This window comes from Aethalodelphis obliquidens, unplaced genomic scaffold (assembly GCF_003676395.1).
Source record: "Aethalodelphis obliquidens isolate GAN/ISIS:26980383/991018 unplaced genomic scaffold, ASM367639v1 scaffold129, whole genome shotgun sequence".
NCBI classification, from domain to species: Eukaryota; Metazoa; Chordata; class Mammalia; order Artiodactyla; family Delphinidae; genus Aethalodelphis; species Aethalodelphis obliquidens.
Window position 1 is genome coordinate 162372 of NW_020838073.1, and position 19419 is coordinate 181790.

The 19419-nt window shown below is 46.5% G+C and overlaps 1 protein-coding gene across 1 annotated transcript in view; it reads left to right on the forward strand.

The window, feature by feature from the left end:
- CFAP221 (cilia and flagella associated protein 221) overlaps positions 1-19419 on the forward strand; it is an 89110-nt gene that overhangs the window by 48425 nt on the left and 21266 nt on the right. The window contains exons 8-19 of the mRNA XM_027099182.1: positions 110-269; positions 2443-2563; positions 2647-2758; positions 2920-3028; positions 6224-6311; positions 7783-7872; positions 10719-10817; positions 14350-14455; positions 15819-15952; positions 17585-17665; positions 18435-18542; positions 18628-18762. Coding sequence (XP_026954983.1) covers positions 110-269; positions 2443-2563; positions 2647-2758; positions 2920-3028; positions 6224-6311; positions 7783-7872; positions 10719-10817; positions 14350-14455; positions 15819-15952; positions 17585-17665; positions 18435-18542; positions 18628-18762 — 1343 coding nt within the window. The remainder of the gene's footprint in view (positions 1-109; positions 270-2442; positions 2564-2646; positions 2759-2919; positions 3029-6223; positions 6312-7782; positions 7873-10718; positions 10818-14349; positions 14456-15818; positions 15953-17584; positions 17666-18434; positions 18543-18627; positions 18763-19419) is intronic.

Below are 19419 nucleotides of genomic sequence, written 5' to 3' on the forward strand. Positions count from 1 at the left end.
TGGGGTGTGTGTGTACGGTATGTGTGGGGGGTGTGTGTGTGTGTCAGCCTCTTTGCTGGGACTTGGCAGGAAGAGAACGCATCACGTTTTCTCATGTCTTTCCTCCCAGGAATAATACCAGCGAACGGGAAGATGGACGTGACAGTGACGTTTACCCCCTTTCAGTGTGGGATCGCACAGATAAAAGTGCAGCTGTGGATTGCACAGTTCAACTCGCAACCATACGAGTGTGTCTTCACCGGCACGTGCTACCCCAATATGGCTTTAAAGTACGGCTGCCTTAGGGGGCTTCTGTGTATTCTTCAAACTTTTTCAAAACCCCAGGTCTTCCTTCCTTCCATTCTGTGTTTCTTTCTTGTAGCAGAATGCCATCAAAAGCGTACTTACTATGCCTGAAACTAATATACTGTTTTCTGTCAATTCTATGTCAGTTTTAAAAACTTATTTAAACGATGAACCTTCATAAAATACACTTAAGATACAACAGCAATGCAGAGGACAGCTCTGCACTTGGAGCCGTAGTTGCTTCTGGCAAGAGGGGAAGAGATGACTGAGGAAAGGAAAATTTCACAGTATAAACCCCAACCTTGGAAAACCCTTACAAATATTTTGAAAACGATAAAGAAAAAGTTTGATTTTCTCCTCTCCCCTCCATGCACAGGTACACATCACACAGTAATATCGTTAGGCATATTAAATAAAGTGGAGTAACAACCTAGTATCAAAATAAGAACTAACTCCACGGTTTATTATATATTTATGTTATTATTCTTTTTCTAAAGAGCCAAAGCAGCTCAAGTCAACTATAGACTCTTCGTGTGGCCCGCTGAACCCAAATCTTGGAAGTTCCCACAGTAGAGCTAACATGAGTCAGCCGATGAAGAAGTGGCATTGGATGTAACTGAAAAGCAGTGCTCATTCTTCTGGTGTCAGTTACTGGCCGAGCAGAACGCCACTGGCCAGCTCGGGTCACGTGCTGCGACACACAAACTGCCTCCTTAACGGCATCGCCTGAGTGGGACGTTGACTTGCCCCTCTTTGACCTTGACTTCCACAGGCGTGTTCGTACATACAGTGGCGCAGTGCGCGACCCAGGCTCCGTAGGAGAGTGGGAGCAGACCTTTCCTAACTGATGTTTTGGTTTCCCAACTGGAGTTTAACGTCTTGTTTAGAGCACTCTTGATGTTTTCCAGGACTGTGTCTCCCCAGGCTGCAGGTGGGGCTAGAACAGACATTCCACCAGCAAGGTGAAAAGTGGCCCAGCTGCAGTGTGTTCTGAAGGTGACATAGGTTGCTTTTTTGTTTCAGAGTTGGGTACGTGATGGATGCCCTCATGTATGTCCTGACTTTGGCACTGCCAATTCCACATAACTCTTTGGTTTCTCGTTTTCTCATTTCCATCCTTGACACTAGCAATTAGACTTCCTAAGGAGACTGGGCTTTTTGCTGTTGCTGTTAATTTTCATTGGAGTATGGTTGCTTTAGGAGACTGGTTTTTAACACCCTCAGAAGTTTGGGGTTGTTTCCCAGATATTTACAGCAGAGGTGGTATCAGAGCTCTGTTGAGATGCAGGTGCCGGGCCACAGCTCACTTGTCCCTGCACCTCACAGCGCGTCAGTCAGTGTGGACAGGTTCTCCCGTGCCGTGACCTTTCAGGACTCTCACACAGGCCACGTTAAGTTTGGGATCGCAGGCCTATAGCCCGTGTTGTGCAGTGGGGCCGGGTCAGTAGGCGCTAGGCCAATGCACCTGGCATGTCAGAATGCATGAATGGTCGCAGTCTCTCATCTTACCTCTGTAACGTCATGGACACGTGTCATCCCACCAAACACGTGTTCACACGTTCTTGCTTAAGAAAATGCTTTCATGGGTAGCATTTCTAAACATACGTGGTTCTACTACATCTCATGATGAATAAGCAGCTTCTGCAGACACGGAAGCAGCCCTGTCTATACCTGCCTATGTTTAAAGCAGTTTTCATTCACAGAAAAGATCTCAAACATTAACCTGGATCACTTTTTTTTTTAAAGATCTTGCTACAAACAGTGGGAAAAATTATTCTTTTACTAGGAACATAAATCAATGTAAGAGTTTTTCAATGCGGTAAGTAAATTTAGCTGTGGAAATCCAACAGCCCAGAAATGAATTCTGCTGGGTGCTGAGAGCATTTGTCAGCATGTCCTGTTTTCCACTTGTTATGTTCTTTGAGAACATGAGGAAAACAGCCATCGAGCAGCTGTTTGTATATGATTATGCTCTGTCATCCTGACCTCGCATTTATTTTAGTAAACCACTGTTTTAGCACTCAGATTGATTTTTAGCTTAGATATAGTATTGATATTTAATGGCCTGTAAGTCATGGTATTATTGGAAAGAACTAAAATTAGGAGCCTTGAGTTGTTGCATTACATACTAATTTAATAATCTGTTTTCAACTCTAGGTTAGAAGAATTTGAAAGATTAAATACTCTTTCTAGGAAAGTAGTTGTTCCTCCAGAAAAGGCAAGGACACATGTACATTTTCACCGATTGCCAGCAAAGGCAAAGCCTCCCAAGATTAAGGTAAAGTGGGCGTTATGTGAACCACGATGGAAGGAATGACAGAGAAGGCAAATAATGACTTTTCCCTCCTGGTTTGGTCTCAGGAAACCGAATATCAGAACTTGAGATTTCCAGTAGATTTATCGAATCCATTTGCTGTGGCCACTGTTCTAAACCAAGAACCAGGAAAATTGAAGATTAAAGAATTAAGAGAAGGTAAGCGGTTGGTCCTCCGTAAACCAGCCCCGGGCAGACTCTGAAGCAGCAGCAAAACTCAGTTAGATCGCTGTTTTGTTTTGCCATTAGAAATGTGTTTTTCTCTCAGCCAGTGATTCTGATTTGATTGCTGGTATAATCGTGTTTGCTCCCTCCCTCAGTTTTGGACCAAGGCACTGAGGTTTCAAAAACAAGACAGATGAAGGAAACACTCTTCGAACAGAAAGTCAGACAGAACACTTACGAAGAGCTCAGAAATCACCTTAAGTGGTAAATATCGCACAATTATTTGCATCAAGTGACGGTGGTTTTGGTAATCCATGAGACACGAGACACAATGAAATGTAATACCTTTTTATGCCCTTTGAAAATTTTGATTATTCTCTCCCCTTTAATGGACCTTCTGTTTCAGAGTGAAGTTTCTATTGGGAATAAACTCATGTGACCAAACCATGCTGTTTCCTAAGCATGACCAGTGGCAGAGCCAGAGTGTACCCCCCTTGCTCAGGACCGATCTGGGTGACAGGCACCCCGGGTCTTGCCCCGTCACCTCTCACCCCACCCCGAGCCCCCTGTGTCCTGGGCTGTGTGCCTCAGAGGCCATCCGGGGATCCCGGCAGTGCAGGCTGGGCTCGGGGAGGCTCCCGGTGGAGGTTTTCAAACTCAGATGCGAGGCTTCTTCTTTGCGCTCCTGCAAACAAAATGGAACCCTTTTTACAAATTTTGACCAGATCATACCAGGCATATCTACGTGTACAGATTCAGCTGAAGTAACTTTAGAAACTCTTAAACTGAGTTCAAAAGGAGACTCCTGGAGGAACTTCCCTGGCGGTCCAGTGGTTAAGACTCTGGGCTTCCACTGCAGAGGGTACGGGTCCCATCCCTGGTCGGGGAACTAAGAGCCCACATGCCGCCCAGACAGGCCACGCACCCTGAGCTCTGGGGCCGGCCCAGGTGTCCCCACCCTGCCACCCCCTCAGGAGAAACAGCCCCTTCTGTGAATTCACAGAATCCTGTGTGAGCCTGTACTCGGGGTCTGGCCTCAGTTGAACAGGGCGTATGCCAGGTTACCCAGGACCATTTTTTAAAAATACTCTTTCCCCGTTGTAAAAAAAGTGGACACATTGTCATTGTAGAAACTTGGAGATTTTGAGTGTAGAAGAGGAAAAAAAAAATCACTGTTAGTACAGTGACCACTGTTAACCCTCGTGTTTTCCCTTCCACCTATGCTTCTTCGTAACAGACTCAAAATCACATCCTAAGTTTTGTTTTTTGTTTATTTATTTATTTATTTATCTATCTATTTATTTGTTTTGGGCTGTGTTGGGTCTTCGTTGCGGTGCGTGGGCTTCTCACTGTGGTGGCTTCTCTTGTTGCAGAGCACGGGCTCCAGGTGCGCGGGCTCAGTAGTTGTGGCGCATGGACTTAGTTGATCCGCGGCATGTGGGATCTTCCTGGACCAGGGCTCAAACCCGTGTTCCCTGCATTGGCAGGCGATTCTTAACCACTGCACCACCAGGGAAGTCCCTAAATTCACTTTTTTTTTGGCAGTACGCAGGCCTCTCGCTGTTGTGGCCTCTCCCGTTGCGGAGCACAGGCTCCGGACGCGCAGGCTCAGCGGCCATGGCTCACGGGCCCAGCCGCTCCGCGGCATGTGGGATCTTCCCAGACCGGGGCACGAACCCGTGTCCCCTGCATCGGCAGGCGGACTCTCAACCACAGCCCCACCAGGGAAGCCCCCTAAATTTACTTTTGATCATGTGTTGTTCACTTAATACTTTCTCCCTACTTTTTTGTTAAAAGATTTTAACCCCGCCAGTAAGAGGCACACACATTGATGTAGGGTCAGTGGTTAACGCCACGCGCGTGGACACGCGCACAAATGCACAGGCGCAGACACACCCTTTATCCCCCTGAGCCCTTTGAAAGCGAGTTGCAGGTACAAGTGCCATGAACCCTCGCCCCTAAAGGCTTTAGCATGTAGCTCCTAAAAGCAGGGACATTCTCCAACATCACCATAATCACTACCAAGAGGTTTACCATTGATGAAGCACCAAATAATCAGCCTATATGCAGATTTACCTTGTTGTCCCAGTAATGACTCTTATACCAGGGGGTTTTGGGTTTTAAAGTGGGGAATCCAAGGTCCAATCAAAGATCATACAATTTGTGTGTAGTTTTCATATCTCTTTAGTTTCCTTTAATCTAAGACAGTTCTCCAGAACTTTAAAAACCACAGCTACTGTATCCTTGTTTTGTTCTCTTTTTTTTTTGGCCACGCCGTGCAGCTTTCGGGATCTTAGCTCCCCAACCAGGGATCGAACCCAGGCCCTCGGCGGTGAAAGCCGAGAATCCTAACCACTGGACCTCCAGGGAACTCTGCTACTATATACTTTGAACACATATCAGACTCCATGACGGGTACATTACATACCAGAGGTGTTTTAAGTGTGATGAAATTCACATCACATAAAATGAACCATTTTAACCATTTTAAAGGGTACAAGCCAGAAATTATTAGCACGTTCACGGTGTTGTGCAACTGTCACCACTTTTTTCCAGAACATTTTCATCCCTCCAGAAAGGAAGCCCGTCATAAGCATGAAACAGTCACGCCCCGTCCTCTTTCCCCAGCCCCTGGCGACCACTAATCCGCTTTCTGTCTCTGTGACATTGCCCCTTATTTCACATGAATGCAATCGTAGAACACATGGCCTTTAGTAACTGGCTTCTTCCACCATTCGTGTGTTCAAGCTTCATCCACATCACAGCACCTGTCAGTACTTCATTCATTTTTATGGCTGAATAAGATTCTATTTTAGGGACATACTACATTGTGTTTATTCATTCATCAGTTGATGGACACTTGGGTGGTTTCCACCTCTTGGCTATTTTAAATAATGCTGCTACGAACATTTATATACAGGTTTTTGTGTGAACTTATCTTTTCAGGACACTTGGGTGTATGCGTAAGAGAGGAATCGCTGGGTCGTACGGTCATTGTATGTTTACCTTTTTGAGAACGGCCAAGCTGTGCTCTACGCGGCTGCAGCAGTTTACATTCCCACCCGCAACTTGCGAAGCTTCCAGTTTCTCCCCCTCCTTGGCATTCCTGTTATTTCCCTTCATTATGATTGTTGTCACCATCATCATCATGAATCGTCACCCAAGGGGGTGTGCAGTAGTGGTCCATCACTGTGCTTTTGATTTGCATTTCCCTAATGGCGACTGGGGTTGAGCATCCAGGTTTCTTTATTCATAAATATTTTGGTGTGTGTCACTAGAAGCTGAGCTTCGTCTTGTGGAACACATTATTCACCCGAGTTGTGTTGCTGTGGTCTCTGCAGCTTCTCTGCCCCACGGTGTGTCCTCCCTCTTCAGCTGTGCAGTATGGCTAAGACACTCCATCCTGAAGTCGACTATGGTATTCTGATGGGTTCTGGAAGCTGGTTTTTTTCTCCCCAGGCAGGTACACCTCGGTAAAGATCACATGTCCCTTAAATTTAAAAGAGACCTTACTGAGGAGCGGCAGAGAGTAAACAACAAGTACAAGGTCAGGATCACTGCTAATTCGATGTCATTTATTTCACTAAATATTGTTAATTCCTGCTGTATGCAAGATGTCATATAAGGAGAGAAAACCTTACAGTTAAGTTGGGACGGGAGGCTGATAACCAGCCCTCGGTTAGCTGTAAGTCGAGGCTGCCTGTAACTGTCGCCGAGACCACTGCTGAGCAGCGTGGGGCTTCAGAGTCCAGCTAGCAGGGGACTCATCCAGCCGGAAAGCTTCCTAGAAGACATGGTATGCGTTTGGAAAGTAGTAAAGAGGAGAAAGGCGCCCAACTTAGAGGCAGGGAATGGCTCCGGTTTGGGCTGGAATGCTGGGCATGAGCTGCAGAGCACGAAGGTAAGAGAGACCCAGAGATGGTGACCAGGAGCGAAGCCAGAGCCAAGTCCAGACCAAAGCTGGAGGCTGCGCCCTGTGGCAGGAAACCGAGCAAAAGCGAGAGGGAGGGAGGGTGCAGAGCAAGTGGGCATGGGAACCGCGCGGCCCAGACCCTCGGGGGCGGCGGCCAGTAATGCTCCATCCTGAGTGTTCATCGTAAATGAGTAGATCTAAGTAGAGGTACAAGAAGTCTCCCTCCTCTTTCGTCTAACAACGCATTTGCCAATCCCGTCTTTAAATTCCCTCTATTTTATTTGACTTTTAGTCGTCATGGAGTTCAGGGTCTCTCCCCACGGAATCTGTATTTTGAACCTAAGGTCCCCCGTCTCAAACTCAACCTCCTGCTGCGTGCAAATCAGACTGGACAGCTCACCACCCTGGTGACCATCGTAGACATCTGTTATTTCTTGTTTTCTTTGATTGCAGTAGAGTTGATTTACATTGTGTTAGTTTCAGGTATACAGCTCAGTGATTCAGTTACACACACACACACACACACACATACACACACACACACACACACACACATCTATTCTTTTTCAGATTCTTTTCCCTTAGAGGTTATTACAAAATATTGAGTAGAGTTCCCTGTTCTCTCCAGTAGATCCTCTCATTTTCGAGTAGGGTGTTAACGTTTTGGTCAGATTTCTTCCGATTTAGTCTATAAAAATGTTTGTGAACAGCATACCTGAAAGCCAAGCTAGTTTTAGAAGTTACCTAACACAGAAATAATAAAAACCACAGAGAGGCAAGAGCTAACACATGTGTGCAGGTGCACGGCCCTCTTACCGTGGAGGCAGGTGTGGGGAGACACTGAGCCAAGCCCGGCGGCCTTCCTGGGAGCAACCAGGCAGTGCCAGTGGCTCCGGGGTAGGGGAGATTGCTCGGGGGCCAGGGAGCAGGCGGCGGGGACACCTCTCCACGGAAGGGACAGACCCCCAACTTCCACCACCCAGGAAAGGGAAGGGATCACGTGCCTTTGACCAATGGCTTAATGGGTTTCTACCAGTTTCAAAGAGAAATACAGTTGTGTGCCTTTGTATTCCATTTTAACATTTTTGATGATTGAAAATCCCAGCTAGATAGAGGAGATCCTGTTTTGGATGACGAATTCCAGCGGCTCAAGACAGAAGTTCACCCGAAACGGGTTGTACGCGACCTGGAAGAAGTAAGTAACTTTCTTTATTTGGAATCTAATTATCAGGAGCTCTTTATATGCTTATTTTTTAAGCATATAAACAATTTTATAGAAATCCTTTTACCATGAGATTTTTAATAGTTTTTAATTTGCTTACCTTTCGGGGTGTTTTTTCTTATGACATATCCACAAGTCAGGCATCAATTTGTAGTTGTTTCCCTTGAAATTAACAGCCTTGTATATGGGCCCCTGCTTCCCACACCTCCGATTTCTCCTCTTGGTCTCCTTTGTTCTTCCCCTTTGCTGCCCATGCCCCTGTCCGCAGGTCCTCAGGGTGGGTCCCTGGGTGGGTTCCTGGCCCCCTCCCCTCCCCTTGTAAGAAGACAGCCAGTCAGACGCCAGAGCTCTGGTCCCAGCTCCACCTCAGATTTGGGACCCGGGAAGAGCCCTCTGAGCCCTCGTGCCCTGGTGTCCTCAAACGTGAAGTGGGGACAGTAGCCACCGCCCCCCCCCCGGAGTTTCCTCTGTCATGTGATAGTTTCTGGTTAAAACCCCAATTTTTAATTTTTTTTACTTAAAGAAATTTTTTTGAAGCATAGCTGGTTTACAATGTTGTGTGAATTTCTGCTGTACAGAAGTGATCCACTTACACGTATATATACACATTCTTTTTCACATTCTTTTCCATTATGTTTTATCACAGGATAGTGACTATAGTTCCCTGTGCTCTACAGGAGGACCTTGTTGTTTACCCCAATTTTTAATTTTAACAACGAAAAAATGCTTCCCAGTCTCCCCACCTCCACCATTCTGTTTTCTCTTCTGGGTCTGCACGCCTGCACTGTTTTTACCTCTTTCCCCCCCCCGCCCCGCCCCATCTCATCTGGCCACACAGTTGTGCTAATCGCTCTTCCACGAGGCCATCCCCCGGTCCACCTTCACGGCTCACCCTCAGCTCATCCTGCAGGTGAATCGTTTGTGTTCCGCCCCTCTGCCCTCTCCTCCATGGCCCACTGCCCGGGCCAACGCAAGACTGACTCACTTCCGATGACTGTCTTCACGTTGCTCCCCTGTTCAGTGACCTGCAGCGCCCAAGGCTCTGGCCGGCGTCACGACACCCCCAGACACCCTTTCCTTCCCAGTCATTACTGATCCACACACGCTTGTGCCCCCGGTGCGTGGGCTCCACTGGGGACCACACGGTCTGGCCTCCTGCTTCTGCAGCATCCCAGCACCCGACGCAGGGTTCTGATTTCTGTGTGACTTTATTCTTCCTCTCTAGACTGTACATTTCGTTCTTTCTTTTTTTTTTTTTTTTTGATGTAATAGTCACAGTTTTCTAAAAAGAAAACTCTTAACAAATGAGGGAAACAGAAGCTTTTGTAAACTCATAAATTGATTTTTCAAAAAAATTACAGTAGAAGTCATTCTAATTGGCGAAAAATTCGAGGTACTGTATATACAAGCAAGTACAAACTCTTTTATTCAATATTGTGTTAGAGGTTCTGGATAGTACAGTATGATAAGAGAAAGATACAAGAAAAGTTATAAGTATTGGAGAGAAAGAAATAAAAAGATCATTGATTTTATATGATATAATTAACTATGATTGTAGAAAATCTAAAAGCGTCTATTGCCAGATTAATTAAACCTACTGAATTTGTAAGAGAATTTGGGAATTGCATATAAAATCATTCTACAAGAATATCTACTGTATTTTCATATACAAGAAATGAAACGTTAACATATACTTTAATAGACATGTAATTTATAATAGCAAGCAAGTACCTAGAAGCAAATCTAACAATTACAAACTTTACATTAAAACAATAACAAAGATCTAAATAAATTGAAAGATATTTATAGATGTCTTATGGAAGAGAATAAGCATTGTAAAGATGTTACCTTTTTCCAAATTGACCTACAGATTAAATGCAATCCCAATTAATACCTCAGTAGGCTTTGTCATGGAATTTTATAACTCTTTAAGTACATATATATGTATATATACACAACATGAACATGAATATTATGTATATATACGTATATATATGAAAGAACAAAGGCTCAAGAATTTTTTTAACTTAAAACGAATAAACCGGGGGAGAGGACTTTCTCTGAAGGAGACAAAGCTTTTTGACCAAGTTGGATCATTAAGGCAGTGTGGTATTATTGGCATACAGATAGGCAAAAGAGAAATGAAACCAAATAGAAAGACAGAAACAGATCCACATATGTATCGAGTCTTGATATATGATAGATGTGGCATTGTAAATCACTTGGAAAATGAGATTAGATTGTACATTTCTTTTTTTTTAATATAAATGTATTTATTTATTTATTTTTGGCTGTGTTGGGTCTTTGTTGCTGTGCGCGGGCTTTCTCTAGTTGCAGCGAGGGGGGTTACTCTTTGTTGCAGTGTGCGGGCTTCTCATTGTAGTGGCTTCTCTTGTTGTGGAGCACGGGCTCTAGGCACGTGGGCTTCAGTAGTTGTGGCTCGTGAGCTCTAGAGTGCAGGCTCAATAGTGGTGGCGTACGGGGCTTAGTTGCTCCGCAGCATGTGGGATCTTCCCAGACCGGGGATCGAACCTGTGTCCCCTGCACTGGCAGGTAGATTCTTATCCAGTACGCCACCAGGGAAGTCCCTAGGTTGTACATTTCTTGAAACCCAAATCTTGTCTTCCACTTTTGGTCCCTAACCCAAGAAGTATTCCCTATAATGCTGTGTACACCAAAAGTGCTTAATAAGTGCTCATTAAATGGAAGAACAAATAATAACTTGGTTTGGGATCCAACTCTGAAACATTTTTCTTAAATGCTTTTATGCCAGGAGTTAAAATTTAAATCTGACATGCACCTATATTTTGTGTTCACAGAAAACCAGGGAATTTCATCCTAATTTTGATCCGCTCGTAAATAACACTTGGGTCAACGGGTTCTGGGCGCAGAGACGGTTTCAGCAAGCAGCGCGCAAGGTGAGTCTCAGCACCAGGTTGAAAATGTGATTTCTTTAGTTATCAGCCCAGGGAAATCGAACAGTGAGTTTTTTTTATAGCAGCTTTATTGAGATGCAATTCACATGCCTTAAAATTCCCTCCTGTAAAGTGTACAGTTCAGTCGTTTTTAGTGGAGTACGGCCATCACCACTATCGGATTTTAGGGCGTTTTTATCACTGCTTAAAGAAGCCTGGTCGCCAGCAGCAGTCGCTCTCCACCCCCCACCCCCTTCCCTGTTCACTTTCTGCCTCTGTGAATTTGCCTATTCTGGACGTTTCGTATACACGGAATCCTACAATACATGGCCTCTTGTAACTGGCTTCTCTCACTTAACATGTTTTCAGGGTTCATCCACGGTGTAGCATGTTTCAGTACCTCATTCCTTTTTCAGGATGAATAGTATTCATCCTTGAACGGAGATACCACACTCTTTATCTAGTCATCGGTTGAAACATTTGGGCTGTTCTCACCTTTTGGCTGTCATGGTGAGAATAACGGCGCTACAGACATTTATGTGCAAGTTTGTGGACATGTTTTCAGTTCTCTGGGGCGTGTACACCTAGGAGCAGAATTGCTGGGCCGTATGGAAGGATGCTGGTTAGTGATTTCTAGAGAGGACAGTGGGGTGCTCCTGTGCCCCTCGGCCTCTACAGTCCACAAAGGGTGTGAGGTGGCCCCCTGGCCTGGCTCCGCCCCCCCCCGCAGCTGTCCCAGTCCTCTGTGTGGCCCCAGTCCTCTTCTTCTCCCAGGACACCACCTGAAACCCCATCCCATCTCCCTTCCCTCCACCCACACCTGTCCTTCGGCCAGCTCAGCCTACCCCTCCCCCAGCAAACAGTCCTGTAAGCACTAGCGCTTGGCCGTCTTGGGGTGCCTCTTGCATCTTATGCTGCCTGTCGACCTCTCGTCCCAGCCACTGGAGCCTGGCTGCCTGGGGGGCAGAAGCCCTCCTGCCCCCACCCCGGCAGGGAGACCAGCGGTGGAGACACGGACTCTGGAGACAGACTGCTTGCCCTTCCTTCTTTTCTCCTTTTCTTTAATAAATTATTTCGTTTTTATTTTAGATAATCATTTTACTCTTTTTTTCCACTAGTAAATGTATTTGATTGACGGATGGATGGATTGACTGATTTTGGGTCACACCGTGCAGCATGTGGGATCCAGTTCCCCAACCAGGGATCAAACCTGTGCCCCCTGCAGTGGAAGCACAGAGTCCTAACCACTGGACCACCAGGGAAGTCTCTTGCCCTTCATTCTTGGTGCTACTTCTTTTTTTATGGTTTTTAAAAGTTTTTTATTCAAGTATAGCTGATTTACAATGTTGTGTGGATTTCTGGTGTACAGCAAAGTGATTCCGTTATACATATATATTCTTTTTTTTATTCTTTTCCATATGGTTTACCACAGGGTATTGGATAGAGTTCCCTGTGCTCTACAGGAGGACCTCGTTGTTTATCCGTCCCTTGGACAATAGCTCGCATCTGCTAATCCCAAACGCCCAGTTCTTCCCTCCCCCTCCCTCCCTCCCACTTGGCAACCACAAGTCTGTTTTCTACGTCTCTGAGTCTGTTTCTGTTTTGTAGGTAGGTTCCTTTGTGTCATATTTTAGATTCCACATGTAAGTGATCCCATGTGGTATTTGTCTTTCTCTGTCTGACTGACTTCACTTAGTATGAGAATCTCTAGGTCCATCCATGTTGCTGCAGATGGCGTTATTTCATCCTCTTTGATGGCTGAGTAGTATTCCATTGTGTATATGGACCACATCGTCTTTATCCATTCCTCTGTTGGTGGACATTTAAGTTGTTTCCATGTCTTGGCTATCGTGAATAGTGATGCTATGAACATTGGGGTGCATGTATCTTTTCCAATTAGAGTTTTGTCCGGATGTATGCCCAGGAGTGGGAATGCTGGATCATTTCACAGCTCTATCTGTAGTTCTTTGAGGAACCTCCATACTATTCTCCATAGTGGCTGCACCAGTTTACATTCCCATCTTGATGCTACTTCTCATGAGTTTTCCAATCTTGGACAAGTTCCATGACCTCTGTGCCTTCGTTTCCTCATCTGTCACTGAGGAGACCAGTAAGACCTTTCTCAGGGCTGTCATGAAAGTCAGGCGGGTCAACACATAGAAGACTCCAAGGGTTTACGTTGCAGGTGATCTCTCAAGCGGTGCTTGCAGCCTAGGCTGCTGTCTGTAAACCAGTGTCCCTGCTGGGGCTTTGTCTGGGTGGGCTCTGCGCCTGTGCGGGACAGAGGTGGCTATGAGACACTCGTGGGACAGCCCCGGCCACTCTGGAGCCAGTCCTCCTGGGTCAGCAGCTGTGTGCCTGGCTCTGAGTGGAGGCTCCGTCTTGCCCGCACACTCCCCAGCAGGTGCTGCCAGTTAGATGTGCCAACACGTCCCCAGCCCGACGGCCCCTGCCACCCCCCCGGCCCAGTCACAGCCCCATCCTCTCTGCCTGGACCACCGCAGCCAGAAGAGGCCTCCCAGAGCTTGGACGTGATCGGACGTTGCCCCTGGGAAAACCTTCCAAAGGCCCCCCATCGCAATTGGAATAAAAGGCGCAATTTTTATCGAGGCGACAAGGCCATACTGGGTTTCTCTCTGTCCTTTAAGCATGTCTCCTTTGTTCCTGAATCAGGATCTCTGCACCTGCTGCTTCCCCTGCTCAGAACTCTTTCCAAGGCCAGCGTCTCCTCATTGTTCAAGTCTCAGATCGAACCTCACCTCCCAGAAAGGCCTTCCTTACGTCGTCCCTGCGGCAGTGGCCAGACCCCCTCCCAGCCCCTCAGTCACGCCCCCGTGTGTTTAGTCTTCTTCATTTGCTTCATGGTGTTTAGCTTGTGTGCTCGTTTGTCTCCTGCCATCCCACTCCACACACACGCACGAACAGGACGTCAGCTCTGTGCGGGCTGGACCCTTGTCCGCCCCCCACTGTGTCCGCAGTACCTGAACAGGACTGTGCACGGAGCGGCCACCTCTTCACACTGGATAAGTGGCAAGGCCGTGGGCGGATGGGAAGGAGTGGCCCCAGCTCTGGGCGCAGGGAGCGCTCACCCCCAGCAGCGCCTGCTCTGGACGCAGAGCGTGCGGTGTGCAGCGAGCGCCGCCCAACCCACTGCCCGATGTCTATGGAATTGTCTGCTTAGTTTGTCCTTCAGCTCTGAAAATAACATGGCAGCAGTGTCACGACTCAGATATACCGAGAAGAAAGACCGTAGAACTAGTCACTCTTTCCACTCTGGAAATATGAGAAAACTGGGGCTCATAAATTGGGAGGGTCAAGGCCAGACGACAGCCGGGTCTCTGTTTGCGTTCAGGCGGGTCTGCACTTCCCAGACCTCGATGCCCGTGGCCTCGTCCAGGGCACTGTGACCCTCCCTGGGAATTCCACGTAGATCCGTGGCCTCAGCCCCTGGCTGTGGTTGAGGAAATTCAGCTAAACTAAATGCCAAACTGAGCCCCGACGAACAGTGTGAGATCATTCTTCTTTCTAATTCCAGGTCGTGATTCAGCGCCGCTTGCTGAACATGCTGACTGCGATCCGTAACATGCACAGAGACGCCATCAAGAAAAGGTTCAGTCACGGAGGACAGTCCATAGCACAAGGTAGAGCCGGCTGCGAACAGCTGCGCTTCCATCCACATGTGTCCTGAGCAGCGGGCTTCTCTGTTAGGAAGTCAGCTGGGTACAAATGCACAGCTTCATCAATCACATGTACTGGATTTTTAAAAGTGTTACTGAAGTCTAGTTGATTTACAGTGTTGCATTGATTTCTGCTGTACAGCACAGTGATTCCGTCAGTTATACACATATGTTCATATTCTTTTCCATTGTGGTTTATCCCAGGATATTGAATATAGTTCCCTGTGCTCTACAGTAGGACCTTGTTGTTTAGACATCCTCTATATACTAGTTTGCATCTGCTGATCCTAAACTCCTGATCCTTCCCTCCCCCAGCCCCCTCCCCCTTGGCAGCCGCAAGTCTGTTCTCTATGTCTGTGAGTCTTTCTGTGTCGTAGATAAGTTCATTTGTGTCATATTTTAGATTCCACATATAAGTGATACCATATGGTATTTGTCTTTCTTTTTCTGACTTACTTCACTTAGTATGATAATCTCTAGGTCCATCCATGTTGCTACAAATTGCATTCTTTCATTCTTTTTTATGGCCGAGTAATATTGCATCGTATATATGTACCACATCTTCTTTATCCATTCTTCTGTCGATGGACATTTAGGTTGCTTCCATGTCTTGGCTATTGTGAATAGTGCTGCTGTGAATATAGGACATTTTATTACATTTTAATTATCCTTTTTCCTCCTATATTATTTTATCTCTGATGCTGATGTTTCTAATAAAGAAACTCTTTTAAAAAACATTGTGGGGCTTCCCTGGTGGCGCAGTGGTTGAGAGTCCGCCTGCCGATGCAGGGGACACGGGTTCGTGCCCCGGTCCAGGAAGATCCCACATGCCGCGGAGCGGCTGGGCCCATGAGCCATGGCCGCTGAGCCTGCGCATCTGGAGCCTGTGCCCTGCAATGGGAGAGGCCACAACAATGAGAGGCCCACGTACCGGAAAAAAAAAAAAAAAATTGTAAAATTTACCTGTGAGTTACATATGGACACCTGTAAAATGTCTTTACATGCTTCTTAAATTTGATCTTTTTCTTTGATGACAAGGGCAAAGAGTATTCATCAGAGAGACTTCACTATGAATTATAGTTTTTTGGAAGTAAAAATAAAATTTTTAAAAATTCGGAGAAGGGGTTGAGGTAAAGAACAAAAGAGAAACTAAAAACGAGACTACACACATACATACGTACACACACACGTTCTTTCTGAAATGGTGTGTGCCAAGGACCCAGTAACTGGTGTGTGGCAAATGCACACACGCACACAACCAGAGACGGTGGTTTCGCACAAATACCTTACGATTCTCCCAAAGCGCTGTTTTGTTTTTCACCCGCAGACGAGAATTCCTCCAGACACCTTCCGGCGCGGGTCAGTCAGGACGATTACTGCAGCTGCTTCTCTGTGTCACCCCAGCAAGTGCTGCCCTTCGCCTTCCCGGCCTACAGCGCCCCCCAGGGCTCCGACGAGCTGGTGGGTGTGCAGGGCTGCGGTGGCCCAGGCTCCATCAGGGTCGCAGGCAGGTGCCAAGGGGAGCCCCGCCCTGTCTCTGCCCCTCCGCCGCCTCCTTAGAGGCTCCCAAGTCAGACCTGCGTCCAAGTTATTGTGATGAACGGGAAACTGAGTGGCCCCTGCTGCCCCCTGCCTGGCCCCTGGGATGCCTGTGCTCAGGCTCTGCCCAGCCTGGAGGCCGCCGGGCCCTGCCACACTGCCGGGGAACAGGGCCTGAGGGCCGCGGCAGATGTAGGACTAAGAGGCAGGCGCGCCCAGCCGAGCCCTCGGGTGCGTGGGGTCTGCGGGGGCCGGGGGTGGGCGGCCACAGCCTCTAACAGGCCAGCCTCGGACTCACAGGTCCATCCCTCTCTCCCTCTCGGTGGCAAGAAGTGTGACAGTTAGCCAAATGATGCATCGTCATAATTCAGATCGTGGCCAGACCACGAGTCAGGCAGTTTCTTAAGCGCTTCAGTTCTATCAGTTCATTTAATCTTCAACAAGTCTACATGGTAGGTTTATCCTCTTACAGCTGAGAAGGAGCCTGGGACACAAGGTCACAGAGCCAGTAATGAAATGTTGCCCGAGTTCCCCAAGTTCACGTAGTTAGCAATAAAAAGTGTGTTTTAATCGATAGTGAAAGGGCACAAGCAAAACAGTTTTTTGGTTTCAAAGAATGAACTTGCCATTCACATCCTGTAAAATGATTTGAGCCTTGCAGGTTAATCTACTCAAGAATTACAGGAGTGACTTTAGAAATTCCATGTGTTTTCCGCATTAGAAAATCAAATGACTTAAAAGATGAGCATATTTAGTTCCTAGGAAATGATAAATCTGAGATTTTCAAGCACTAAGAATTATCTGATACTCAATAATTAATGGGTGGAAAGAGTGATAGGGATGCAAAGAGATTATCACTGTGCTGTGGAGCCCGTCTTTTTTTTTTTTTTAATAATTCAAAGCTTATCATTTCATTTGGTACTTGAGTTAGTGCTGCAGAAATTTCTGTACTGCTCAGGGTTGATGAAAAACAGAATGCTCAGCATTCCTGTCCATAAAGAATTTTGTAATTCATTCCATAAATACTGTATTTCACCTATTCTAAGGTCACGTTTTAAAATATACAGCACCTTTGAGATTGGGAAATGTCTCACAATTGGTGGCACATTCGCATTGCATCGTATCAGTCTGACGACGGTGTCTCAGCTCGGTGAGCCGGTGAGCCGTAGTAGTTACTGAGTGCCTGTCACAGGTGGGGCGCTGTTGCAGCCTCTGGGTGATGCAGCAGATCCGCCTGCAGGACATTTGTGAGGTGGTGCTCCGGGATTAGCACCCGTGGAAGGGAAGCGGCCGCAGTGGGCAGAGGAGAAGTTAGGCTGCATCCTTTGACAGAGGCCTCAGCTGCCGTCCTGAGAATCACACCCTAAGAGACAAGGGGGGCGGGGGCCCACGCTGCCTCCAAGCCACTTGCAGGAAGCAGCAGCTGTGGTCACGGGAAGGGTCACTTAGAGGGAGGAGCTGTTCGTGTAACGTGCAAAATGTGGAGAAATAGAAGCATAGCTGCCCTCGCTCCGCGATGATCATGTGTCACTTTTTTGAATTTTCACATTTTAGGCTCCTGGTGGCCTTGGACCTGTTCCAATTAAACCTTCAGAAATTCAAATCAAGCAGGCCTATTCCTTCTTCAGTCTGCAGGTTAGACCTGTCATGTGGTTTTGTTAATTGGGTTTCTTATGAAATGAACAGAATAGTCTTGAATTTGAACTGCGCTATTTTTATTAGTTTTGTTCTATGACGGATTATGCCACGTAGCATACTGTGTGTTTTGCTCTGATGTTATTTTATGCGACGTGCGAAGTGTAGCAGATTCTCTTTTCCTAATGTGGCTTATGGAAACCAGGGTCTTTATTCTGTGGATATACCATATAGTATGCATATCTGAAGCTGTCTGAACTGCATATGTTAGAAACTTGAAGAAAAGACACAAGTGAACAAAAGTGAGTCAGCCTTTGTGTATGACCACTTCTGTTTTTGAAAATACGCATGCTTTATTTCTTTTCTCTTTTCTTTTTTTTAATTGAAGTATAGTTGAATCCCAATATCTTGTTAGTTTCAGGCACACAGTGCAGTGATTCAGTTACACACACACACATCTATTCTTTTTCAGATCCTTTTCCCTTTTAGGTTATTGCAAAATGTTGAGTATAATTCCCCGTGCTGTCCAGTAGGTCCTTGTGAAATATGCATGTTTTAAACTGACGAACCAGTGTTCAGTGTATTGCAGAGTTAAGCCCTAAGACAGGGGCGAGGAACTGTGAACACCGCTGTGTGCTGGGACCCAGAACGGGGCCCAGGACGGCACTGACAAAGCTGCTGCTTAAACGTGGCGCTCGTCTTCCTTTTACCCCCAGGCGGCTGGGAAGTGCCTCCCAAGGGCTTCGAGCGCCTGCCTTCTCTCCCCCAGGTTCCTCAGCTGTACCAGATCAAGAGGTACCAGCCGGTCTCTGTGCAGAGGTCTTCAACCAGCTACTGGCCTCAGAAGCTTGCCCGGGCCCTGAAGCCAGGAGCTGAGGTGACAGGTCCCCACCCTCGGGAACGTCCCATCTTCCCGCCGCCCTGGCGCGTGGACTAACGTGCTGTCCTTGGTCTTGGCCCAGGACGAAGCCACCGCCGTCATGGCCCTGCCCAAGCAGGACTCCGCGCCCCAGCTCCCCGGCGAGACCTCCGTCCTGAGCATACGACTCCCTGAGGCCTTGGCCCGGGCTCCAGAGTACGACCCACTTTATATCTTTGTAAGTGACATCAGCAGAAGTCATTGTTCCCTGTCCCTTTATCCAGCAGTTACTTCATAAGAAAGCAGAAGGGGAAAGGGGGGAGGGGTAAACTAGGGGTGTGGGATTAGCAGACACACACTACTGCACGTAAAAAAGATAAGCAGCAAGGACTGACTGTGTAGCACAGGGAAATGTACTCACGGTCTTGTCATAACCTGTAGGGGAAAAGAATCTGGTAAAAATACATATATATAACTGAATCACTTCGCTGTATACCTGAAACTGACACAATATTGTACATCAACTATACTTCAGTTTTTTTAAAAAAAAAAACATTGAGAAAAAGAAGACAGAAGCACTAATTGGGAATATTTTTCTCTCTTTGGAATTTCAAGGGTTAAACCACATCTCATCTTTGAAATTGCTTTATCATTTGGAGAATATCAATGTTTTTGTCTTTTAACAACTCCAGCATTTATTTTTTTATGACAATAGCTTTATGATCTTTTCTAATTATCTATAATATGCACCTGTGTATTTTTGTGTTTCTTTTAAGTATAGTTGCTGTGCAATATTATGTAAGTTACAGGTGTATAATACAGTGATTCACAATTTTTAAAGGTAGTATATATGTATATATATATATATATATATATATTTTTTTTTTTTTTTTTT